General features: G+C 41.2%; 3 protein-coding genes across 13 annotated transcripts in view; 1 reads left to right on the plus strand and 2 right to left on the minus strand.

Moving 5' to 3' along the window:
* CCDC191 (coiled-coil domain containing 191) overlaps nt 1-2,947 on the plus strand; it is a 100,848-nt gene extending 97,901 nt beyond the window's left edge. For all 4 annotated transcript variants that reach the window (XM_004475614.4, XM_004475617.4, XM_004475615.4 and 1 more), the window contains one exon: nt 1,789-2,947. In XM_004475614.4, the coding sequence (XP_004475671.2) occupies nt 1,789-1,933 (145 nt within the window). In that variant the 3' untranslated portion in view covers nt 1,934-2,947. The remainder of the gene's footprint in view (nt 1-1,788) is intronic.
* A 305-nt stretch (nt 2,948-3,252) lies between these two features.
* ZDHHC23 (zinc finger DHHC-type palmitoyltransferase 23) lies at nt 3,253-15,461 on the minus strand. Of its 7 annotated transcripts, none has more exons than XM_058295814.2 (5): nt 15,345-15,461; nt 14,143-14,329; nt 11,430-12,140; nt 9,654-9,821; nt 3,253-7,743 (listed from the first exon to the last, which is right to left on the minus strand). In XM_058295814.2, the coding sequence occupies exons 2-5, from the start codon at nt 14,301-14,303 to the stop codon at nt 7,476-7,478; spliced, it is 1,308 nt and encodes a 435-aa protein (XP_058151797.1). In that variant the 5' UTR covers nt 14,304-14,329; nt 15,345-15,461; the 3' UTR covers nt 3,253-7,475. The 7 variants fall into 7 exon arrangements, with proteins under 7 accessions (XP_058151797.1, XP_058151800.1, XP_058151798.1 ...); XM_058295817.1 differs by having other exon boundaries at nt 9,654-9,812; nt 15,345-15,442; XM_058295815.2 differs by lacking the exon at nt 15,345-15,461 and adding an exon at nt 14,906-15,111 and having other exon boundaries at nt 9,654-9,812.
* A 387-nt stretch (nt 15,462-15,848) lies between these two features.
* The window catches only part of GRAMD1C (GRAM domain containing 1C), a 155,354-nt gene continuing 148,343 nt past the window's right edge, over nt 15,849-22,859 (minus strand). For both annotated transcript variants that reach the window (XM_004475612.5, XM_071214812.1), the window contains one exon: nt 15,849-17,591. In XM_004475612.5, coding sequence (XP_004475669.2) covers nt 17,511-17,591 — 81 coding nt within the window. In that variant the 3' untranslated portion in view covers nt 15,849-17,510. The remainder of the gene's footprint in view (nt 17,592-22,859) is intronic.

Here is a 22,859-nt window from a genome sequence, read left to right on the forward strand (position 1 = left end):
TAAGGAGATTTGTTTGAACATCTATGATTAGTTGTTTCAACTCCTTTATGTCATCTGGAGGCTTATCTTGTTCCTTTAACTGGGCCATAGCTTCCTGTTTCTTGATGTGGATTGTAATCTTTTGTTGGTGTCTTGGCATGTGGCTTACTAGAGTATTTTTTCTGGGTGCAATTTTTCTCTGTAATTTAGGGTTTCCTGCCCTTTCTCCCTTGCTGGTTCTGCAGTAGGAACCAAGGACGTGTTGACATAGCTATCAGCTGTGGAGGCTCAAGCTGCCCTCATTGGGCCAGGGACCAATGAAGATTCTCCCAACTTTCTCCTTTGCCAGGGATAGGGACAGAATCACAGCTATGTGGCATAATCCAAGTCATGCAGGCCTAGACTCTAGTTTCTCAGAGAGACTGATGAAGCTTCATGTCCCTTTCTCCCCTGCCTGGGGCGGGGATGGAGCTGCAGGTGTGGGCAGCAGTCTATGCAGTACAGGTCCAAGATGATGCAGTTGCCCTGATAGACTTCCAATTATTTAATCTGTACCAGTCAAATGTACCTGCAGTTACCTGGATAGGTTAGTGCAGGGTCTGCCATCCTCCTTCCTGCCAGAGGTGGGGCAGCCACCTAGGCTGGGGCTGCAGGCTGATGTGGGTTAAAGAAGCCAGTTCCTACCATCTCTGTGATTTTTGGTTAGCCCAGCTTCACCTTAGGCTGGGGGCAAAGTCAAAATGGCGGCCACTGGCTTCTTTCTGACCTGGACCAGTTCAAATTTTAGCTGTTCTTAGGGTTATATGCTAGCCAGCCGAATCCACCAATCAGTAGCTGAAATCGGTGGCTAACCATCTCCTCCTCCCGTTTTTGGGAATTGGAGCTTCTAATTCCAGCCACAGACTAGCTCTTGGGCGGCTCGTGCTGCCAAAGTAGGATGATTACCAGCCTCTGCAGCTTGGCCGATAATTTCCTGGATAGGTTGGTGCAGGTCCCCCCAGCTTCCTCCCTCTCAGAGGTGGGACTGGAGCTTATGCTGGGCTGCAATCTGATCTGGATGGAAAAAGCTGATCCCCACCAGCACTGTGATTTTCCATCAGCCCCCCTTCCCCTCATGCCAGGTGTGGGGTTAAAATGGTGGCTACTGGCTTCTTTCTGACTTGGACAGGTTCAAACTTCAGCTCTTCTCAGGAGTATACTTTAGCCTGCCAGAGTTACTCATCAGTAGCTGAAGATGATGCCCAAACATCTCTTCCTCACCCGTTTTTGGGAAGTGGAGCTTTCAATTCCAGCCACATAACAGCTGCTGAGGCAGCTTGTGCCTCCAGTGGAGGATGGGCACCGGCCTCTACTAGTGTACTTTTAAAACACTATAAATCTAAGTAGCAGGGCCCTGATGCCTGCAATTGGCACATGCTGCATACTATTTGCCAACATCTTTGTTTTGGGAACTTAGGGACTTGGCTGGTAGGGCCCATGCTGGTTTGGGCTAATGGGCAGGTTGTGATCAGATCCACTGATCCTGTCCTGGGGCCTGCATCATTAAGAGGCCATGGGGTGCTCTGCTGAAATGTCACTTCCCCAGAGAGGGTTCCCCTGGGCCACTCAATCAAAAATAAAAATAACCTATCACTCTTATCCCCTTTTTCTTCACAGCACTGCTGCCTAAATTCCAGTTGTGATTGCCACACCTTTTATGTCTTATTCACATAAGATTATTTATATGAAGTTTTAATGGACTCCACTTCAGATGAAAGTCAACTTTTCCCTTGGTAATTCACTTATGTTTTTTTCTCTTTATTCTTAAAGGAGGATTCGCTGGGTCACATTTCAGACATGGAAGCAGTTTGCAAAATTTATTAAAGAAGAAAGGTTAAAAGAAGAAAGGAGAGAGGTACTCCGGAGGAAGGTAGCTGAAATTCTCCCCGACTTCCAGATGCTGGCACCATTGTGACTATTAGTTGTATCAGCCATCGTGTAAGATAAGTCTCTGGTGTGCCAGTGCACACAAACCAGCACAGAGCTGAGGGGAATCACAGCTGGTTCACTGTACCGCCACCCACTCACATACATACACATACATACACCTGATTTGTTTTCTGATTCCTTCTGGGAACAAAGGAATTATTTTAGAAACTTCCTTCTCTGAATTCTCCTGATGGCTACTCAGGAGTTCACTAAAGCATTTATCACAATGAGATCTTTCCAAAGCAGCAGTCTAGGGCCCTAATGTTCAAATGCATCCTAGTTAAGCAGAGCATACTTCAAAAAGGGCTAGTGTTTGCCTGCTTCAGCATGGGAAGGAAAATAGAAGCTTTTATAATTACATGAGTTGTTGATAAATATTAACTTTAATTAAACAGTAATTAAAAGTAGTAAATACTTCTAAGGAGGCAGAAGTAATCAGTCTTCTACTCCCTTAGTATAAGAGCCGGCATACTAACGGACCCCATCCTCTGACCTCCCCTGCGTATTAAAGGTACTCTAGAGTTGCTGCAAAGAGTAGCAGCTTATCCTGATTTCAGAGAAACTGAGACATCAAGTATTTCTCTTCAGTGGCCCTTGATAAGCATGAAGCAACATTCCAAACGCTAATGACTATCAAAGACAAATCTACAACTCATTAAAGGGTCTTCTCATGCTCCCGATTGCAATTTCTTAATAATATACTATTTGTCTTCAAGTCTTCAGCTCAGATTGATCTCAGTATCAAAATATTTATCTTTGGTTCAAAATGTTTTCATCTTTATGGTGCTAAGACTATAAGACTGATAAAATTATCTTTTCTATGAACTCTCTTAGATAACTAGGAAAATTTTTCATTATAAAATACATATTACAACAAGTTCAGGTAGTCATAAATGCACACCGTAAAATAAGAAAGTCCCCTCCAGCCCTGAGGTAACTATTATTTGATGTGTCGAAAATGTGAGTTGGCAAAATAAATTTCTGTGGTTGTTCAAGTGAATATTTCTGTTATTTTCTCTTACTTCCTAGAAGGGATAGCTGGCTATACCACCTGCAAAATGACATTTTCCTCCATGGAATGTGTGTGGTGATTTACTCGGACATGACAAAACACCCTGAATTGAACTTTATTTCTTCTACGATATTCCTGTCCCCATCCATCTTTTCCTTTAATTTGATTAGACAGTTGTCATCTAAAAACCCCTAAGTTCTTTTTCCTTTTTAAGATGAATTGCCACTGGAGAAAATGAGACTAAAAGTAATTCATTCCAAGTTCAGGAGACACATACCAAGAAATACCAGCTCTTTTCCTTTAAAGAAAGCACTTTATTTTCCATTTAAACAACTTGGTCACAGTACATTATTTTACATAAAAGGTAGTAATTTTTAAAATCTCCATTTACAAGGCCTTATGTCTAAGTCTGAGGTGATAAGAAGATATGAATACAAGTACAAAAACAGTGCAAAATGTTTAGCACACAGCCTCCAGAGTTGGCTTCAGAAATCCTTTTAATATTGCTGGGCCAGTTAAATTAAGTATTAAATATTAATTTAATAATAATTAAACATTCCTGGGTTTCTTATAGTCTAATATCAAACCCAGAAATGTAATCAAATGAAAGGTTCAAAACTACTAACAGCTCAAATTAACCCAACAGGATTATAATGACTTGAGCCTGTAAGCTGTATACTATGGCATCTTTTCAGTGGCCCCATCTGAAGAAATAAGAATTTTAGTTGCATCATTAACTAGAATAGACTATGTCTGGTTTTAAAGACTTGCTTCTAAAATATGGATTTTCTAGAGGGAAGGCTAACATAGTCACTAGTCACAAGTCCAGCCCGCTATCCACAACTCCTAAGGAATTTGTCTCCAGCAAGCAATCCTGGTTTGGCCTGTTGCTGATACTACAGTGGAACGCTTAACGCCCAATGAAGTGTAGATAACTGCCCATTAGCAACAGGATTACATTTAGCTGATTGTGCAAAAAGTTTACATTAATCACACAAACACCCACAAGAACATACTGAATTTATTCAGTATTAATAAGCATGGTTTTCATTCTCCCCTTCCATCCCCTTTACATGTTTAATATAAAACGGCATACTTGTCCAAGTTCTTGATGAGAAAACTAGATTCCAAACAGATGCCTAAAGTGTAATTCTATAATCCATTGCTTGTTACAGGAAATTCTCATTTTCAAATTGTAGGATATCGAGATATGACTAGAATAAAGTCAGTCCATAGAAACATATATACCTTGCTTAAAGAGACCTTTAAACCTCACAAAACAATTTTTAAACATCCTGGTTAAAACTGTGCTGCTAGACATATTTCTGCTTACATTAGTTGAGCTTTATAATATAAAAAGCTAATGTCCTGTATCCAAAGAAAATTGTTAAGTAGATGGTCAGTATTATGTAGACCCTTATTGGCATTGTGTTTTCTGGCAGTGGAAGATTCTAGTATAGAAAATTTTATCTTCCTAAAAATATTGTTTACCAAGGACTATTGCATAAGAGAAAGTTTATAGTAATCTTTCTGCTAAGCAGATGGTACAATGGAAGACAATTATTTCATTTACCAAACAAAACACTACGGATGGCAAGACCTTACAATTTTCTAAACACAAACACATATGTGGTTGAGGTGAAACACACAATACATTGTCCCTAAAACATGGTTAAGGCCTTACTTTAGCAGTATCAGAGTAACCTACTAAAAGAAGCATTGTTAATGATCAGTTCATTTCAGGATAGGCCTGGATATACCCATAAAGTATACTCTTTGGGTATCAAAAAAAGCATTTTAAATATTGAAGGATTTCCTCCTTTTGAACAATCCTGATCCGTAACTATTTTCCCCATGAATCCTTCAAGTGGACCCATTTCTCTTCCCCAGAATACAGTAGGGTCATTTACTGAGCTTTTTATCCAACGTGTTTATTAAACAGAGGCCAAGGATGCGGGGCGAGATGAAGGGGACCTGCTTGTCTGGAATCCTGTTCCAGGGGCTTGTTCTGTGGTCAAGGTACTGCTGGTGTATAGGTTCCCCACCCCCTGCCCAAATACTTTTTATAGGGGCTTGTCCTTGAAAAAATCCACAATAATTTTTTCTGCTCTCCAGAGAGAGCCAAGGCCTTTAATGAAATCCCTCCAGTAGTTCCAGATTATAAAAGGGCTAAAAGTCTAGGGGTACAGACTAAGGTTGTCCCAGAGGTTGCAGACGCACTGGTCATGGATAGTCCTTTGTTTTCTGCTTCTTTGGGGACAGAACATTCTGTAGGCTTTTACCCACAAAATAATTGATCTTTTGTCAGTTTTTAGTTTTACTCTATAAACTGCCCATTGTGAGTTCTTAGGGAACTTAAAACAATCATCACAATTCCAATAAGTCAAACTGACATATTAGGAGTCCCTATCCAAGTGAAGGAAACGGAGTTATCCCATCCAAGTAACCCTATCAGAGGCTAAAATTAACAAAGCATATTAAGATTTCATACATTTTTATCATCAACTGCTAGAGTCGGAATCAGCTATATATCTGGCATTCAAGATGCACTACAACTGCAGATTTCTTGGCAGTATAGCAATCTCTCTTCTCTAAGACCTATACAGAAAGGAATTAATCAGACCCAACTTCAACTCCAAATGAATATTCACCTCTGGGCCAAGAAGAGGACATCACTATAGAATCCATGGCCTTTGCCAACATTCCCAAGCTTGCTTTTTGTTTCATCCCCAGTGGACATGGAGACTACTGTTCATTAACCTTCATCTCTGGGGAAGCAACAACAGGCAGCTCTCAGGCCTGAAGAAAATGTGGTGACAGCCCTATGGTAAAGTAAGGGGCAGCCCTTATTAAAGGTGAGCAAGGCAGGGATGGTGCTAGCCGCAGAGAGGAGGGCCACAGGAAGTAGCAGTACCTGCTACTAACATCTGTAAATTCCTTGCTATAACAAGTGTGCACACAAAGAGAAAAAGCTGGCAATATTTTCCCTACACTAAGCTATAAACCAAGGCAAATTTAAGGACTCATGGATTATCTTTGGGGTTGCAAAAAAGTACATGTAGAAAATCGACAGTCCAGAGGGTAGTTCCCCATCCCAAATTCCCTCATCTTAAGTGTATGTCAGAAGGACCCACTCTATATAAACATTTTATCTTTTATACAGTTGCAATTTTTAGACATGATTAAAGAAACAACTTCTTGTGATTTTGGGAAGAGCTAGAGAAGAACAGTAATCTATAAATTGGTGGAAACTACATATACTCTGCTTCCTTCTCTCCTAGTGAGATACTTTTATTTAGAAGCACTAAAAGGGAAGGGTGAATGAGAAGTAATGCTTAAGTTAAGTGGGAAGGTGCCAATCAAATCCCCAAAGAAAGTTCATGCCAGAATAATGTGAATGCCAGAAGACTGATTTTTGCAATTTTGTGCTATAACTGACAGCATTTGAAATACTTCAACAAAAAAATCAAGCCCTTGATATTAATCAGTCACCCTACCTATGGAAGACAGTAAAGTGCTCCCCACAGGAGTGAGGTCTGTTTTCCTCTTCTAGCCATCGTCATGAGACTGCTGGCACCTTACCAGGTGAAACGCGGAAAGGGAAAAAGCATTAATGCCGACTGGTGCCATTTATAATATATCAAAACAGAATACATTAGAAAGAAGATAAATATATAAGGACTCATCACCTAAACTCACCATCATTGTACATTATACTGAAAGTAATTAGCATTATAATTGTTATATTTTCCTCTCAAGATCTGATGACTTGTAGCATAAATCCACTGGTGCTCTTCTATCCTTTTTGAGTGATGTCTACTACTTAAGAAAGAGAAATCCCCATAACCGTGTGACATGGTTTATGGAGACCTTTTTTCACTCTGAAATGCTAAAGACCGATGACCCTAAATAATAGGGCAATAGGTAATAGGTAATAGGACCAACAAACATTTTTCTTCGGCCTTATTTTTTTCCTAATAATACTTCCCACCTCAATATGGTATGTCAGTTTTGTTTTTGGTGGTTTTTTTAGAGCATTTCACAGCCCTCACATCATGACCACTCTCTGAGGAAGCCAGGGCAGGCATCAGTACCTCACTTTACAGATGAACCTGAGACTCGGGAAGTGACTCAACCACAGGTCACATGGCTATTAAGAATTGAAAAAGGGATTAGAAACTATGCTAATCTAAAACTCTGTCATACTAATGGATGGAAATTGCTTCTATTGATTTGTGCATCAGCAATCCACATCCTTTTAACTCCTGGGGATTGAGTTAATAAGGTGACTGGAAAGGAATGGCTCTTCTTTTACTGCTTTGATATAAAAATCTCTTTTAAGTCACGAAGTCAGTAAAACTAACTTCTCACCAGTCCAGTCTCTAAACCTGAGCGTAGCCCTATAATGCCTTTTAAGAAACTGGGATAAAAAGGAACATCCTGCATGGGCAGGGAAGTGGAAAATGGAAGGGAGCAGAGGAAGAGCCGCCCCTCAGAGCGCCACACAGAAGGCACTTCAGACAATGTCCTCAGCAGGGTGGTGCAACACATGCGTGCCCAGCGTGGAGAACTGGTGCCAGTTCCGCAGGAAGCCCCTGTTGTACTGGCCGGTGTCCACGATGAGCCCACAGAGGAGCCGGCGCCCTGTCTTCTGTCGAAGGGCCTGCTGGACCTCTCTCTCAGTCACATTGTAGCTGATGTTGATCAGCTGGATCAGGAAGATGTAGGCCATACCGGCCGTGATGATCACGGAGTACCACACGCAGGTGAAGGACAGAGCCGAGCTGGGAGCAGAGAAAGGGCTGATTACGGCTGCCATTTTTTCCCATTCAGAAAACTGACATCATTCTAACATTCTCCACCTGTAAACTTACTATTTAAGGACTCTGAGGCCTTCCCCAGTCATTCCAACATAAAGATACTTTACTCTCCTCAGAACACCCACAAATTGGCTTGACTTCTGACAGTGAGCATGTTCTATTTTATTTTCTAATTATCGATGCCTCCTTTCTATTAGATTGTACTAGAATAACAAGGACTTTTTTCCCCCATTTGTATCCCCCCCAACGACCAGCCTGACGTAACAGTTCAACATCTGTTTGTTGACTGAATTAATAATCCAATAATCCAAGAAGTGATAGCTCATTTATGAGAAAACCAAGACAACAAGAGATTGCTACAAATTTCCTCAAGGAAGCTGTGGGTTGGAACCTTGGAGCAGTGCTAAAGCTAAAAATTTCCATTCTTTTCAGTCTAATACTACTGAAAACAAATACAAAGATAACTCCCCTACTGAGGCCTTTTGGTTACTTACATGCAGGAACACTACACCGATTCAAATGTCAGCTTTCTAATGCCAAAGAGAATCAGAGGACAAGAAAGTTCCTTTCATCAGCTTGTTAATGAGACTGTAAACTGGAGTTGCCTTAGTGTCTATTTGACTATTTTCATTTGAACTTTCACAAACGAGAGTTAGCTGAAAATAAATGCATTTAGAAACTTCATTTTTAAAGCTGAGAAGAACCTCAGAGATGATTAAATCCAGGACCTCACCATAAAGATGAGGAAAATCAAGGCTTAATGGGTGACGTGAACAGCGTGTGCAGAGTCGGGTAAGAGCCAGTGACAGGACTGTGCTCCCTGTTTCATTTAAACCGCCCACAGAAACTCTACAAAACACATGCTTGGTAACATACAGACATGCTCTGCTTGAGGACATTTATCACCCACGGTGTTACTGAAAATTTCACAATCTACTAAAACTCTCAGTATGGCTGGGAGAGAAACAACCTGAGAGAATCCAATCTATTCTAATAATGCCATTGCAGAGATGTGTCCACAGTTTAATAAAAACAAATTCCCAGTCAGGGGTACTATGTTGACAGAGCAGGGATTGTTCTGAAAATGAAGACTGGGAAAAAAAGAAAAGGAGGGCAGCTTGGTGGCAGAGCTACCCAGAGCCCACAGTGTCCCCATGTCAGAGGAAAACAGTGGAGGAAAGGGAACGAAGAACGGAGGTGGGAGAGTCCGTGGGGTTCAGGGTAGGCGGTGGCTGGGGCCAAAGCTGAAAAATCCCAGCTTTTACAGGGATATCGTCACAATCCATAAATGTGCCCCAACCTAAAAACACTAAGGAAATTTTGACCCAGATACCACAGTAATCATGAGTGGTGATTAAAAAAAGTAGAGCAGGGAAAACCAAGAGAGGCTGGAAAGGAAAGAAAGGTTATAGAGCACTTCTCAAAAGGGTCAGAAGCAGTAAATTAAGATTGTGCTAAAAAAGCCTCAAAAAGCAGCAATAAAGTGGGAGGAATTCCTTGATACTTATGACAAAGAGACCATGTACATATCTCAGGAACACTAGTTTACTGTTTTTGTTTCGTTTCTGTTCCTTTAGACATGTGAATGTCCATTTGACTCTGCATCCCTTATTAGGTCTGACGCTATTTACAGAGTACTCACTTTTCAAGAGTCAGGGATCCTTCTGTCATCACCCTAGAAAAATGCACATATCCACTGCACATATCCACACGATTTTATTGGCAATTTCAGGGGATACCCAGTATTGTCATGGGCTCTCTCTGTTCTGGGTTAAGAACTCGTAACCTAACGTAGCAGCAAATAATAGTTTCCATTAATGGCAACATCCATTCCTCCTTCTGTGGGCCTCTCCACTGTGGTGTCCACAACTCACCTGTAATTTTCATAAACTCCAGGACAATAGAAGAGGGCTGTGAAGACACTTCTATCTCTACAAATCGTGTCCAAGGTCAGCATTATCCCATACACCGAGGTGAACAAGAAGATCGAAAGGGCAAGTATAAATGCTTGATGATTTGATTCTCCAACACAGCTATTTATCCTCAAAACAGCATGGGGGGGGGGGGAAATAAACATGTTTTAAAACATTCTCTATATAACTCACATGATAAACAAGAAAGCTTTCAACAGTGGTGTGAATTTCAGTTATTGAAAAGTAACTTCTCTTATTTTTTTTAACTTTAGAGAAAACTTTGTCCCCACTGAGGGATGTAATCATATATTCTCTGTTCTTTGCATAGACGATATAGTCTTATCTCTGTTCTTTGTGAAGTGGAATCATATCATTAGTTTAAGGACTATTCATATTAAAGTTAAGTAAAAAGGCAGAATCTAATATATCTTTCTAAATATAAGTGAAGTCTATTATCCAACTGTGAAGAGATTTAACACAGTAATTTCCATGATAAGGAAAAGGGATAAATATCACAATTATAAAAACTTAAAAATGCTAAATCAAAAGTAGTACACAGTATGGAAAAAGAAATGTTAAAATATATAATAATAAAAATATCCAAAGAGGCTAGAAACATGGTGTGGGGTGGAGAACAACTCCATATGCAGACTGTTACCAGCTAAAAGCAGGTACAGATTATGGATATTTTAGGGGAGGATAGACAGGCAAGTCCTCCTGGCCCCTGCACACTGCAATGCTCAAAAGGGCAAAGAGGAGGTGTCTTTTGGACGAGACTGCCAGGCCCTCTGCAAACCAGCAATTGTAAATGGGCCATTACATGCACATGGGAATAATGAAAAAGACACAGAAGTACAAAATCTGAAAATGCAAACACTTGTTTGCTCCTAAAGAAAAAGCCCCAGGCAAGTGCTGTCCCTGTACTTGAGGCCCCCTCCAATACCCTCCTGGCTCTCCTGCACCCTCAGCCTCTCCATCCTTTCTGAGGGGTAAGTCTCCTACATGACCAGAACCTAGGCACAAAAAGTGCAATTCAGTTACTACAACTACCTAAAGAGTACTAAAGTTGCAAGCATTCTGCTTACAACATGCACATCTAAATTAATTACATCCCCTTTAGATTCACCCAGTAAAACAGCAAAATTATCTATAGAAGTTGTACTTTATGTCATATGGGCCTTATGTGTCTTCCTTTGTCAATGACCAGCCAGGAGGTACAAAAAGAGTTCATCTCTCTGCAAATTGCCAAATAAAGACTTACCTAGTAGGGCCTCAACTCAATGTTAAGTGGAAATTGATGGCATTAAAAATGATTAAAGATGTATGGTGAGAAGACATGAGAAAAGTAGAATGCTTTCTTGATTCTGTGTTCAAAAGGAACAGCACAGTGATATAGGCCTATGCTGATTCTGGTAAATTCTAAAAAAAAAAAAAAAAAGCATTCAACTGTAGATAGTTCTTAATTAGAAAAGATAACTGAGGAATAGCTCAAAAGAGAATTGAAAAAAAAAAAAAAGCTTTTTTTTGCTATTCTCCTTCAGGAAATGACTGAAGGAACTAAATTTGTGAAACTCGAAAAACTGATGACTAAGTGGGAACATCATAACAGCCCACAAATATCTACAAGGTGTAAAGCCAGGAAGGAGAGAAATTTTAGGATGGCACAAAGATCAATTAAGGCTTAGAGAGTTTTACATAAATTTAAATTTTCCAAGCCTTCGAATTTTTCGAACATACCAGACACAGTGATGATCCATTCTCCTCACACAGATGCCACAAATCCGGCAATGCCATGCCCGGGCTGGTCGCACCAGCTGGCACTTAGCACACCAGTCCTCCTTCACCTTGGTGGGGCTCCTGGCCACCATCTTGGAAGAGCCCTTCAGTTCATCCCTCATGGTTCGACTGTTGAGGCTGCCTGGCATATCTACTCCAGGGAACCCTTTGGTCTTCTCCTGCCCTTTTCTGTTCGGGTATTCAATGTGGCTGTTGCTTAAGGAGCTGTCATTGCTTGCTGGATTTCTGAGGTAGCCTGGATTCGTCTTGGCTCTGTACAAGGCTAAGAGTATCAGAACTAACCCACAGGTAAGAACAGCCAGCTGAGTGGGCCCCACATGTCCTTTGGGGACCACTTCTTGAAGGAACACATAGTACATGTAGCCCAGGGAGAACAGTCCGAGGCTCAGGAAAAACAGAGTCTGTTCTTTCCTTCTGTGAGTGAGGTAGTAGTACCACAGTGCCAGCACAGGAAGGGAAATCAAAACTACCACCCCCAGGAGGAAGTGCCAGGAAGCCACGCGGAGGAAGATGGGCAGTAAGACGAGTGGGGGAATGATGCTAATGTTAACTTTTTTGGCTCCCCTAAGCCAAGGAATTCTGAGGCGATCAGAAATTGTATCCATGATTTTTTCACAAGTCTCTGGCTGCAGAGATTTACATGTAATCCATCTATTTAGAAAGAACACAAAGAGAAGGCACTTCCTGTGGGTTTGCTGAAATAAAAATCACTGAACACTGTATGCCAAACAGCAGGATAAATGACAAGATGCCAAAGACCAAGAATTCTACTTCCTTAACACAAAACACAAGCTTTTCAGATTCACTTAATTTTTAATATGAATGAGAAGATAATTTTTAGAAACTTAACAGTCAAGATTATGTCTCTAAGCCCATATATATAAACACACATATATTCCATTAAGTACCTCTTAGACCTGGATGGGCATATGGTCATAAAAATATCCAAAAATTTTGCAATCTAGTTGTGAAGACCAGAAGGTATGGGAATTCAAGAAATATCAGGCAAGTGGCAAAGCAGCAATAATCAGCCAATGGATTATTATGGTCAGAAATCACCAGGAGCGCTCAGAGGAGTGAACACTTCTGAATGGTGTCATCGGAGAGGTGTCCGTGGAGACAGTGGGATCTGTGCTCGACCTTGAAGGCTGGTTAGCAATTTGTACAGATGGAGAGGTAGGAAAGGAGCCATCCAGTGGAGAGTAATGTGTACAGTATAAAACCTGTCCTGGGCCCAGGGAATAAACCAGTCTGGCAGGGGCAGGGTTCTATGCAAGGAAGACTAGGAGCAAAATCGTCTGAACCAAATGACTAAGTCTGCAGGGTAGAGTGGTATTTGCTGACTTTTTTTCACATTAAGCTAGGAAGGAAAAGGAAGAGGAAAATAACTGATTTTAGATAGGCAACTAAATAAAGTAGGTCTAGACCTTGGGAAATGAGTAGGAGATAACTAGATAGGGATCAAACAGAACAGCAGGGACAGTGGAAATACTGGGAGCCTAGCTCCAGAGGAGAGGAAGGAGAGAGCAGAGAAAAGAACTCAGGGGACAGCCCAAATCTCAAGGGCTAGGAAGGTGGAAGAGTTATAGCAAGGTTAATGGAAGAGCTGCAATACTGAGCACTGGGGTTAGGGATGGGGGGTTGGGTGTAGAAACAGAATCATTTCTCCAAAGTATTCCATTTTCTTAGTATGGATTTCAGACTAGAAAGTCTAAAGAACCTATAATTAAAGGCATCTGTAAAAAAGACGAGGAAGAATTACAAAGGGGTTATGGGGTTTTTAGGAATCAATGTTAGTACCAGACTACAGTGGTCCCTAAGGAATACCTTTAATGGCTAGATTAATGCACCAAGCTCTAAGTCAGCAATTTGCTGTTGCAGTGACTTTTTTAACTAGAAGTAAATATTAATGAGAAATGTATGTTACCAATACATATTCTTCTCACATTATGCTTTCCATATGACAACAATTTAAAAATATATAATTATTTTAAAAAGACAAGAACCAGGTTATTACTGTTGGTTACCAAATTTTTTTCAGTGATACTAAAAATTATTTTTTTATAGTAATTCCCATCACTGGGGATAGTGGTGAAAATAAAAGCCAAAAATAATATGATCAATCCCGACAGTGCTGCTGCTTATACTGAAAACAGCCAGTCCATCCAGAGGAGCAACAGGCCCTCGGGCTGGAAAATGATGGTTTAATAACCTCTGCGACCAGGCACAACCCAGTGTCAAGTAGTCAATCAGTAAAATGCTGAGACCACTACCAACACAGGAACTTTCTGGAACTAACTTGTTCATTTTAAACTTGAAACTTAACAGATTCCACTGGCTTGCGTTGTATTTTTTTATACATTTAACTTGCCCACTGCCTTTTAACTGCCTGCTCTCTCCCTGATCTCTCTTTAAATGAAAAATAATGTTCTAGTAAACTGAGTTACATCACTGGACAGGCAGTTGTCCCCTACTGAGTAATTCATCTTTATAAAATCCTCACACTTGACATGGAAGACAACTCTCAATTTTAGATCCCTGGAAAGAGAATCAAGAGCAAATTCTAGCGTTCGTGTGGCTAAGCTGAAAGTATACAGTAGTTCTCAGAAGGCACAGTGGAGTCGGCACCAGGAAACACTCACTCTGGGCTTACCTTTCGCACCCTTCATCGAGATCCTGGCAATCACACAAACAAGCAGCCACGTGGTTCTTTTCCCCATTTCGATCTATGTACTCGCAGCAGCACAGGGGCTCCAATTCGGGCTCCTCCGTTTTCTTTTTCTTCACAGGCTTCATACTGCCCTTCTGTGTCATGATTCGCGCCTGTCAGAAGCCGCCTTCTGAAGGTTGAAGTGTTAAGAACACAACTCGTTTGCTGTAAACACATCCACGGCTCTCACTGATTAACCGGCAACGCATAAGCAATCAAATATGAACAAGAAGGGGTCCCGTTTCATCAGGCTTCACGCACGGCTTGGCTAGGTGGGGGGCTCCGGCCGCTGGGGGCTCCACACCGCCCTCGCCGCGCTCCCCTCCCGGCTGGCGCCGCCCGGGCACCAGCGTTCCCATGGCGACGGGCGACCACGCGGCCCGGGACGGCCCGGGCGCGGGCGGCCGCGCTCACCTGCAGGGGCTGGGGGTGCCGGTCTGCCCCCGCCGGGGGCTTGGGCGCGGGTGGAAACCCACCCTCGGGATGGCAGGGAGAGGCGAAGCAGGTGCTTAGCGCCGGCGGACCCGCCTGGCTGCTGGGAACCGCGACCCGACTCCGGGGAGGCCGCCGGGCGGCGCCCCGGTCGCCGTCCAGCCCCGCTCCGCGGACCCTGCGCGGGACGCACCTCCCCGCCCTCGCCCGACGCGCAGACGTGGGCGGCCCCGAGCGCGCCCGGCCCGGAGAACGACCTTGGCGGGGAAGTTACCTGGCCTCGGGGTGGGAGACGCGGCCGCCGCCCAGTCGGGATGCCGAGGGGAAGGCGGCTGGCTCCTCGGGCGGCGCGCGCTCCTGCCCGTCCCGGCTGTCCGGGGCTCCGGGCGGGACGGCGGCAGAGTCGAGGACCCCGGCTCCGCTTGGCCGCGCCCTCGCCTGCGCCGTCCACCTGTGACCCCAGCCCGACGCGGGCCGGGCGGCGCGCCCCCGCGGGCGCCGTCCCCGCTGTCCCCGGCCGGCCCGCTTCGGCCGGCAGGTCCGCGCGAGCTTCCGGGCGCCCCGCCCGCGGCGCCGGGGACCCCCGCCCAGGCCGCACGTGCACCGCCCGCGGCGCCGGCGAGGCCCCGCCTCTCCTGCCCGCGGCTCTGGCGCCCGCGGGAACGTCTCCCGGGAGGAGGGCGCGGCGGCTGGACGCGGGACCCGCCGCTCACCTTCGCCCGGACCGCCCCAGAAGCGGACGTGGCGGCCGCCCATCCGCCGCCCGTCCCCGGCCGGTGCCTGCGGGTGGCGCGCGGGCGGGGCAGCCCCCGAAGTCCCGGGGCAGAGAGACGGAAATACGGGAACCCCGGGGACCTGGAGCATTTCTGAACTACGTGAGACCCGTGGGTCAGCAGGGGGGAGACCTCCACTGCAAAATATTACCGACGTACCGCCCCCAAATTTGCTACCCTTGCCTTAAAGGCCCATCACTTGCCCTAAATCTGTTAATGCATCTAATATGTTCATATTCATGAATTCTACCGGACAGTCCAGGTACTAAATCTGTTAATGCATCTAATATGTTCATATTCATGAATTCTACTGGACAGTCCAGGTATTAGACCAGCAGTCTGCATATTTGAAATGAAATTGCCCTAAAATTAGTGTGGGCCCATATACACGTTTTCACTAAAGTAGGCTTACTGACATTTTTGTTTTAGAAAAAAAACAAAAACTCAGATTTTTGTGTTTTATTGAAACTCAATTTACATAACAGGCTCAAGTTTTATTAACTGAATTCTGCAAGCATACATATTTAGTTTTAATTGATAGAGCAACTTTGGTCATTCTTTGAGGTATTTTATGAAGTACAAGTAGGAGCTCATCTTAAAGAAACAACACAAAAATATTCAGCTTCTCAATGATCATTTTTGTGACCTTAATAGAGAACAAGCTTCAAGTTTATAATTCCCTTTCTCGGCCAGACACTTTGTAAATCCTTACAAAAGAACCCCCAGGTAGGTAACCCCCAGCAAGGACAGGTGGGATTCACCAGTCAGAACTTTCATTCTCAACAGGCATCTCAGCAAGGACTTTGCCAGTCCCATGTGGTATTGATGACTGTGGAACAAGGAAGCATTTAACTGAAGACAACAATTGCTCAAACAGTAAAATGCATACCAATTCCTCTACACTGTCTTTCTGTTGTTCAAGAGGACAAAGCAAAAAACTTACTAAATTTCCCTAACTCCTAAAAAAATATCTCGTTCAAAGGCAGTTAACAAAAGTCTTAATTTTCATGAACCATTTGTATTAAGACACATATGCCTAAAAACTTTGTGAAAGCGTCTGGCTTACAATTTCAAAGTCAGTGCACTTGAATTAGGACATATATGCCCCAAAAAGTTTTTATTAAAGAGCTAAAGTTTGTGTCTGGCTTATAATTTATGAGTTATACAAGCCATACATACATATAAAGACTATATATGTAGAATGAAACCATACTTGGCTACTGAAAAGTTACACAAATTATTTTTGTACAGATGGCTTGCTTCCACCATGAAGGATGCTAAACTGAAGCCAAGCTTAGTTCAAGTATTTGTTATGTGTCACTAATGCCCAAATTTCAACATAATCTTCAGGTTTTTAAAACTCAGAGTATGTTTTTCATTTTGAATGCTATCATAAATGTTTCCTTTTCCTAAACTTACTGTTTTGCCATTTGATGTATAAAGAGGCAATATAATCTCACCTCTGATAGCCACTTTTAGAAAAAGCAGCTATTTCTTTCATAAAGGTACAATATGGCTGAAGAATCTTTCAGATAAAAATCATCAACATGCAGACATTACATGTATTAATTTGCATGCTAAATGAAGACAGTTAATATTTACAGTACACAATTCTAGAAATGTAATATGTCTGAAACTGATCCTTTAAAATTAGCAATGATTTAAAGGTTTCTTATATAAATGTCTTTTGTAGCCTCTTGAATGGATCTCAGCTGTAAAATCAGTCTTCTGGACACATACAGATTCTGCGCTGAGATAAATTTAAAGCATCAAACCTCAGACTTCACTGTTTTAGAAATGAGGCCGTAGCCCTCAATTCTGAGTGCTTCATTTTCTTTTTATATCACAGAAACTCAATTCCACAATATATTTCATGGTTCAGTGGAGAAATTCACAGCTTAGCATTATGTGTAAGAAGTAAAAGGATGGAATCTTAAGGCCATAGATGACTAATTATCAAAAAAATGTTATTGAAAAGAATGTTCACAATAGAAGTGCCAATAATGAGAAAACATGGAAATATTCCTAAGACAAAATCATTCATACTTTAGTTTTCTTCCTGTTTTCATTAGTTTCAAGTGTTTAAAATTTCACTCCTTAAGATCACTAGTTTTCGACAGCCATGCCAGTCTTGTTCTTGTAGAGTAGATCAAAGGTTTTCTGAAGCATAATGAGTGAGCTCTTCAACTGGAAACAAAATTAATTTCCAAAATCAGATTAATTGTTATGATTATTGTTACACCAAAAGTGTACACTTACATTTACTATAATTTTGTTTATACTGAGCCCAAATAAGAGACTGGATAAAAAACACCTGATTCCCTAGGGTATCTGTTAGTATGACTGCTACAGAGTTCTTCCCACTTGCTGGAGCACTGCACTTCTACCTCCTAAATGGTCCATTAATATAATTACCCAAAAGGATAGGCTTATTTTCTTAAATGGTTTCTGAAATTGCCGAGGTCTCCTCACTATTGCCTAAACAACTCAAGTATCACTTCCAGGCTTTTTCTATAGAAAACGCACTCATCCCCATGGTCTCTATGTAGTTTTCCTAATCATCCTGCCTCTAAACTCCCAAAGCATTGCCCTTAAGTATATACTTTGATACTTAATTTTATTCTTTTTTAGTCTTTAATGATATACATGGACATGTGGTTTGCCTAATAAAATTGTAGACACCTTGAGGGTAAGAATTATGTCTTTTTCTTTTTTATTCATTCATTTGTTCATTCATTCAGCAAATATTTATTGCTTGCTTGCCTTTGTGGAGCTACAAAGTAGTGAGGGAAACAACTAAGCAAGTCATCAGATGCATAGACACATACTTACACATTTTATTATGTGTAATAATTTATGAACAATTGCAAGATGGTAGTATTTTCTGAAATGAGAATGGCTACGGGAGAATTGGGTTTTGGTGTGGGAAGAAAACTAAATTCTATTTTGGAAATGATCAGTTTAGGATGCCTATTAGTCATCCAAGTATAGATGCCAAGTAGGCAAGTGACTGGGAGTTACTGGCACAAGTGGTATTTAATGCTTGGGGTAAAGGAGATTGCCTAGATAGAAACAGAGGAAAAGGGTGAAAAATCTATCACAAACTTGGGGCCAGGGAGGGGTCAGTGGGAAGAAATGGTTTTAACCAGCAAAAAAAAAAAGTTTTGTTATGGAAATGAAAGGAGTCAGTAACAAAAGGCTACACATTGTATGATTCCATTTATATAAAATGTCCAGAATAGGCAAAACCAGAGAAACAAAGTAGAGTAGTAGTTGTCAGGGTCTGAGGGGTGGGGGGAGCAGAGAGTGACTGCCAGTGGGTAAGGGATTTCTTTTGGGAGTGATGAAACTGTTCTGGAATTAAGATAGTGCTGATGGTTGCACAACCTTGTGAATATACTAAAAATCACTGACTGTACACAAAAAGGTGAACTTTATAGTGTGTGAATTATGTCTCAATAAAGTTTTTTAAAAAATGATTTTAAAGAAGGCAAGATTAGCATTTCAAGAAGGGAGTAAAAAAAAAGAGGGAAGTAAGTAAGCAGCTCTGTCAAATGATGACCTTGTAAAATGAAAACTAAAAAAAAAAAAAAATGCATTCAATTTTAAAAACCAGGGGATTATTAAGGACTTCAGTGGAATTGTGGGAGAAGAAAATCAGACAGGAATGAGCTGAAGAGTGAATAAGTAAACTACATGCATCCAACTTTGTTCCCTCCTGAAACCCCACAGAAAACATAGTGAAGAGATTTGTTTTTTTAAGGCATAAATCCACAAGGTCAGGGAGGAAAGGAAAGGTGACAACAGCAATTTGACTTTGGAAATTGAAAAGACAGGTGACAGCTGATCTGAAAAAAAGATGAATCCTAAGCTAACAGTAGAAGAAGCTGAGAACCAACCAAATTTACCCGGAAGAATTCTCAAAAGTTTCAGGAATAGGCAGATAAGAATTGCTGGAAGTGGGAAATAAGAAGGGGCTAAAATAAGAAGGATTAGGTGACACTTTGGGCATCTGACCTCTCCTAATGCCTGGACACAAGTCTGGAATTTTATTATCTGGGAAGATAAAACAGAGGGTCTCTGGCTGGGGCAACACCAGGCATCACTACGGACAGTGGTACCATACCCAAAACAGGTATTATATGAAAAGATATATACTGAATTTTTTTTTTAGGAGGTACCAAGGATTGAACCTGGGATCTTGTCCATGGAAAGCACGACTCAACCACTGAGCTACATCCACTCCCAGGATACTGAATGTTGAGACAATCCCCTCTGCCCTGCCCTTCCCTAGCTGTCTTCCTTCACTCAGCTTCTAAGATGCTGGCAGCCAGCACCTAACCGTTTAGGTAGGAGATGGGAAGAGTCTTCTCTGTGGTAAATGACCAGTCTAAGAAGAAAGACCTGACACTTACACCAGGATTTCTCAGCAGCTACCCCACCAAGCCAAATCTACAGAGGTTCAGAGTTGACAAGCCCCACCTACATGTTAAGTGCTTCTGAGCCACACAGACAAACAACCAAGGACACTAAGGAAATCCTCTAACCTCTAACTTGATAGAAATCAAAATGAGGGAAAAAGAATCTTGATGGAAATTGAGTATTAAGAAAAAATTTTAACCATCAGTAATATGTTCCCAAGAATAAAGATAATGCGGTCATTTAAAAATGTCATAAAAATAAACAATTCAGAGAAGTAATAACTCCTTAAAATTAAATACTTGTTAACTAAAATTGAAAAACTCATGAGATGAATTTGAAGATAAAGTTGAGAAAATCTCCCAGAATGTAGACCAAAAAGGCAAAGAGATGGAAGATGGAAGGAAAAGTAAGAAAATCAGACAACCAAGTCAAATAGAGAGCCAGCATCTGAATAACAGGAGTTGCAGAAAGTCAAGAGAGAAAAAATGGAGGAGGAAGAAATCATCAACTATGTAATTCAAGAAGATTTCCCAGAACTAAAGGGCATGAGTTTCCAGATTAAAGGATTGGGAATGATAATGGCCTCAGAGTTCTCAACATTAACGCTGGCAAGCCAAAGGCAGCCAAAGGACAATGGAGCAATGTCTTAAAAGTTTTGAAAGAAAATTATTTCTAATCTAGAATTCCATTCCCAGCCAAACCATTAATCAAGAGGGAGGGTGTAATAAAATTTTTAAAGACAAGTAAAGTCTTAAAAATATTTACCTCCATACTTTCTCAGGAAGCTATGAGAGGATGTGCTCTGTTAAAAGGAGAGAGTAAATCAAGAAAGAGGAAAACATAGGATATAGGAAACATTAGAGACAAAGGGAATCCCCAGGACAGTAGGTGCACCAGGCAGAGTGGCAACGAGACCTGATCGGAGCCAATGGGAAGGTTCCCTTGACAGAATACCCGAGGAGCATGAAGATTTTGAACAGAGTTGTACAACAGATCATTATGAGATGAAATACTTATAAATACTAATGATAAACTAATCAGCTGTGACACCGTAAGACAATTTCAAGGATAACAAAAAGCACAGAAAAGGAAAAGTAGTCATGATTTACTCTGTGGCTCAACCCTGAATAGCAAACTCGGTTAAAACAACATAAACACAATATTGAGCCAATTAAAACTATGTTATAATTTCATAGAGAGGACTAGGGGAGGGGAGAAAACCAAACCCTTGTCTTACATAATGAGAAATCAAAAGATAATGTTTAAAACTGAAAAATTAAGAGGTATCAATACAGTATGACAGTGGTTGAAAGGGAAAGTCTAAAGATATGTGAATTATTGGAAGGAAAGCTAAAAAACATCTTTATTAGATATAATATTTCACATATAGTGAACCCTCATGTGAAATACAAATATGGGTACTATTGCATATATGACTTTTTATAAAATATAAGCACAAACTAGAGAGACAGAAACAGAATAGCTGCTATGTATGGCAGGTGAAGCACAGTGAGATTGAGGTGATGAGATTTATTTTTGTTTTTTATTATTATTACTGAAATAATGAAAATGCTTTAATAATGATTGAAGTGATGAATGCACAACTCTGTGATTACCAAATACCATTGATTGTACACTTTGAATGGATTTATGCTTTATTAGTATGTAGACAACTCTTTGAAAGAGTTTGTGAAAGCGAATAAAGACAGAGAACGGCAACAAAATAGATGGTGAGGGATGTGGATGATGTGGGTTTTTAATATAGGAGATAACAGAGCTGGGTCATTTGCTGATGACAAAGAGCCATTCAAATGAGGGAGACTGGCAGCTGGGGGGCCAGAAGAATAACTGATGGAGTCTCCTGCTGGGCAAGGGCACAGGGATAGAACTGAGAAAATACATACACGATTTGGTTATAGAAGGGGGAAGGATATCCCAACTAAAGCTCCTTTTCTTTGTGAGGCATGGTTATCAGTTGAGAATGAGGAGGAAATGGGAAAAGAGAAGGAGGAGAAACGTGAGAATCTATGATAAACCCTTGTCGCAATAGAAGAACGTTACTAAGGAACTATAGATATGGAGTGTGTTTAATTGAAGTTGCAACTTGAGTGCCTTACATAATACTATAAGAATGCTCAGTAAGTAACTATTCTGAAAAAAAACAAAAACAGGCACAGAAGGGCTGGAAGGAAAGGAAACAAAATATTAACAGTGATTGTGTCTGAATGCTAAAACTATTATGTTTTTCTCACTCCTACTATTTTGTATTTTTCAATATGAAAAATATCCATGTATTATATTCATAATGGAAAATATTAATCTTTATTTTTAAAAGTACATCCTAAGTTTTGGTGCATGGGACATATTGATGATGTTACATTTAAGAGTTACTGTTACTAGCACAAGACCAGAAATAACCTCAATGTTCATTCTCTACGGAGAACTGGTAAAATAATTGTGGTACAACTATACAGCTGACTCTCATGCAGCTGCTAAAAGAATGAAGAAGCACTTTATATATTTATCTGCCAGAAGCACTTTATATGTTTATCTGCCGTATCTCCAAAATACAAGGTTAAAAGATAAAAACTAAATAATAAACAATGTATACCTATCTACCATATGTACAAAAAGAGTTAATATTGGGAGCCAATGTGGCTCAGTGGTTGAGCGATGGCTTTCCACATCTGAGGTCCGGGTTCAATCCGCAGCTCTGTTACCTCAAAAAAAAGAGTTAATATTAAGTGTGATAGTTGGAGTCTTTTATGGACCCCAGAAAATTATGATCTTAAATTAATCCATTCCTGAAATGGATTACAGTAGGATGTAAACCTATTGTAATCCTTTGATTAAATTACATAAGTAGGGCATGACTAAGGTGAGCCTTAACCTTCTTACTGAAGTCCTTTATGAACAGGGAAAAAAGGAGGGAAATGCAGAGAGAAATCCCCAGAAACTGAGAGAGAAAAGTCCCAAAAGCCAGAAGCTGAAATCAATGGAATGCAAGAGAAAGGAAGCCACAGGAGCAGAGAG

This window comes from Dasypus novemcinctus, chromosome 4 (assembly GCF_030445035.2).
Source record: "Dasypus novemcinctus isolate mDasNov1 chromosome 4, mDasNov1.1.hap2, whole genome shotgun sequence".
Taxonomy (NCBI): domain Eukaryota; kingdom Metazoa; phylum Chordata; class Mammalia; order Cingulata; family Dasypodidae; genus Dasypus; species Dasypus novemcinctus.

What these genes read in the sequence shown, in the direction of transcription:
- ZDHHC23 (XM_058295814.2), bottom strand. Translation starts at nt 14,303, where the DNA reads ATGACACAGAAGGGCAGTATGAAGCCTGTGAAGAAAAAGAAAACGGAG. An exon ending in CTCGATGAAGGGTGCGAAAG is followed by an intron (nt 12,141 to 14,142) that starts GTAAGCCCAGAG and finishes CTTTCTAAATAG; the next exon opens with ATGGATTACATGTAAATCTC. An exon ending in ATGGATCATCACTGTGTCTG is followed by an intron (nt 9,822 to 11,429) that starts GTATGTTCGAAA and finishes TGCTGTTTTGAG; the next exon opens with GATAAATAGCTGTGTTGGAG.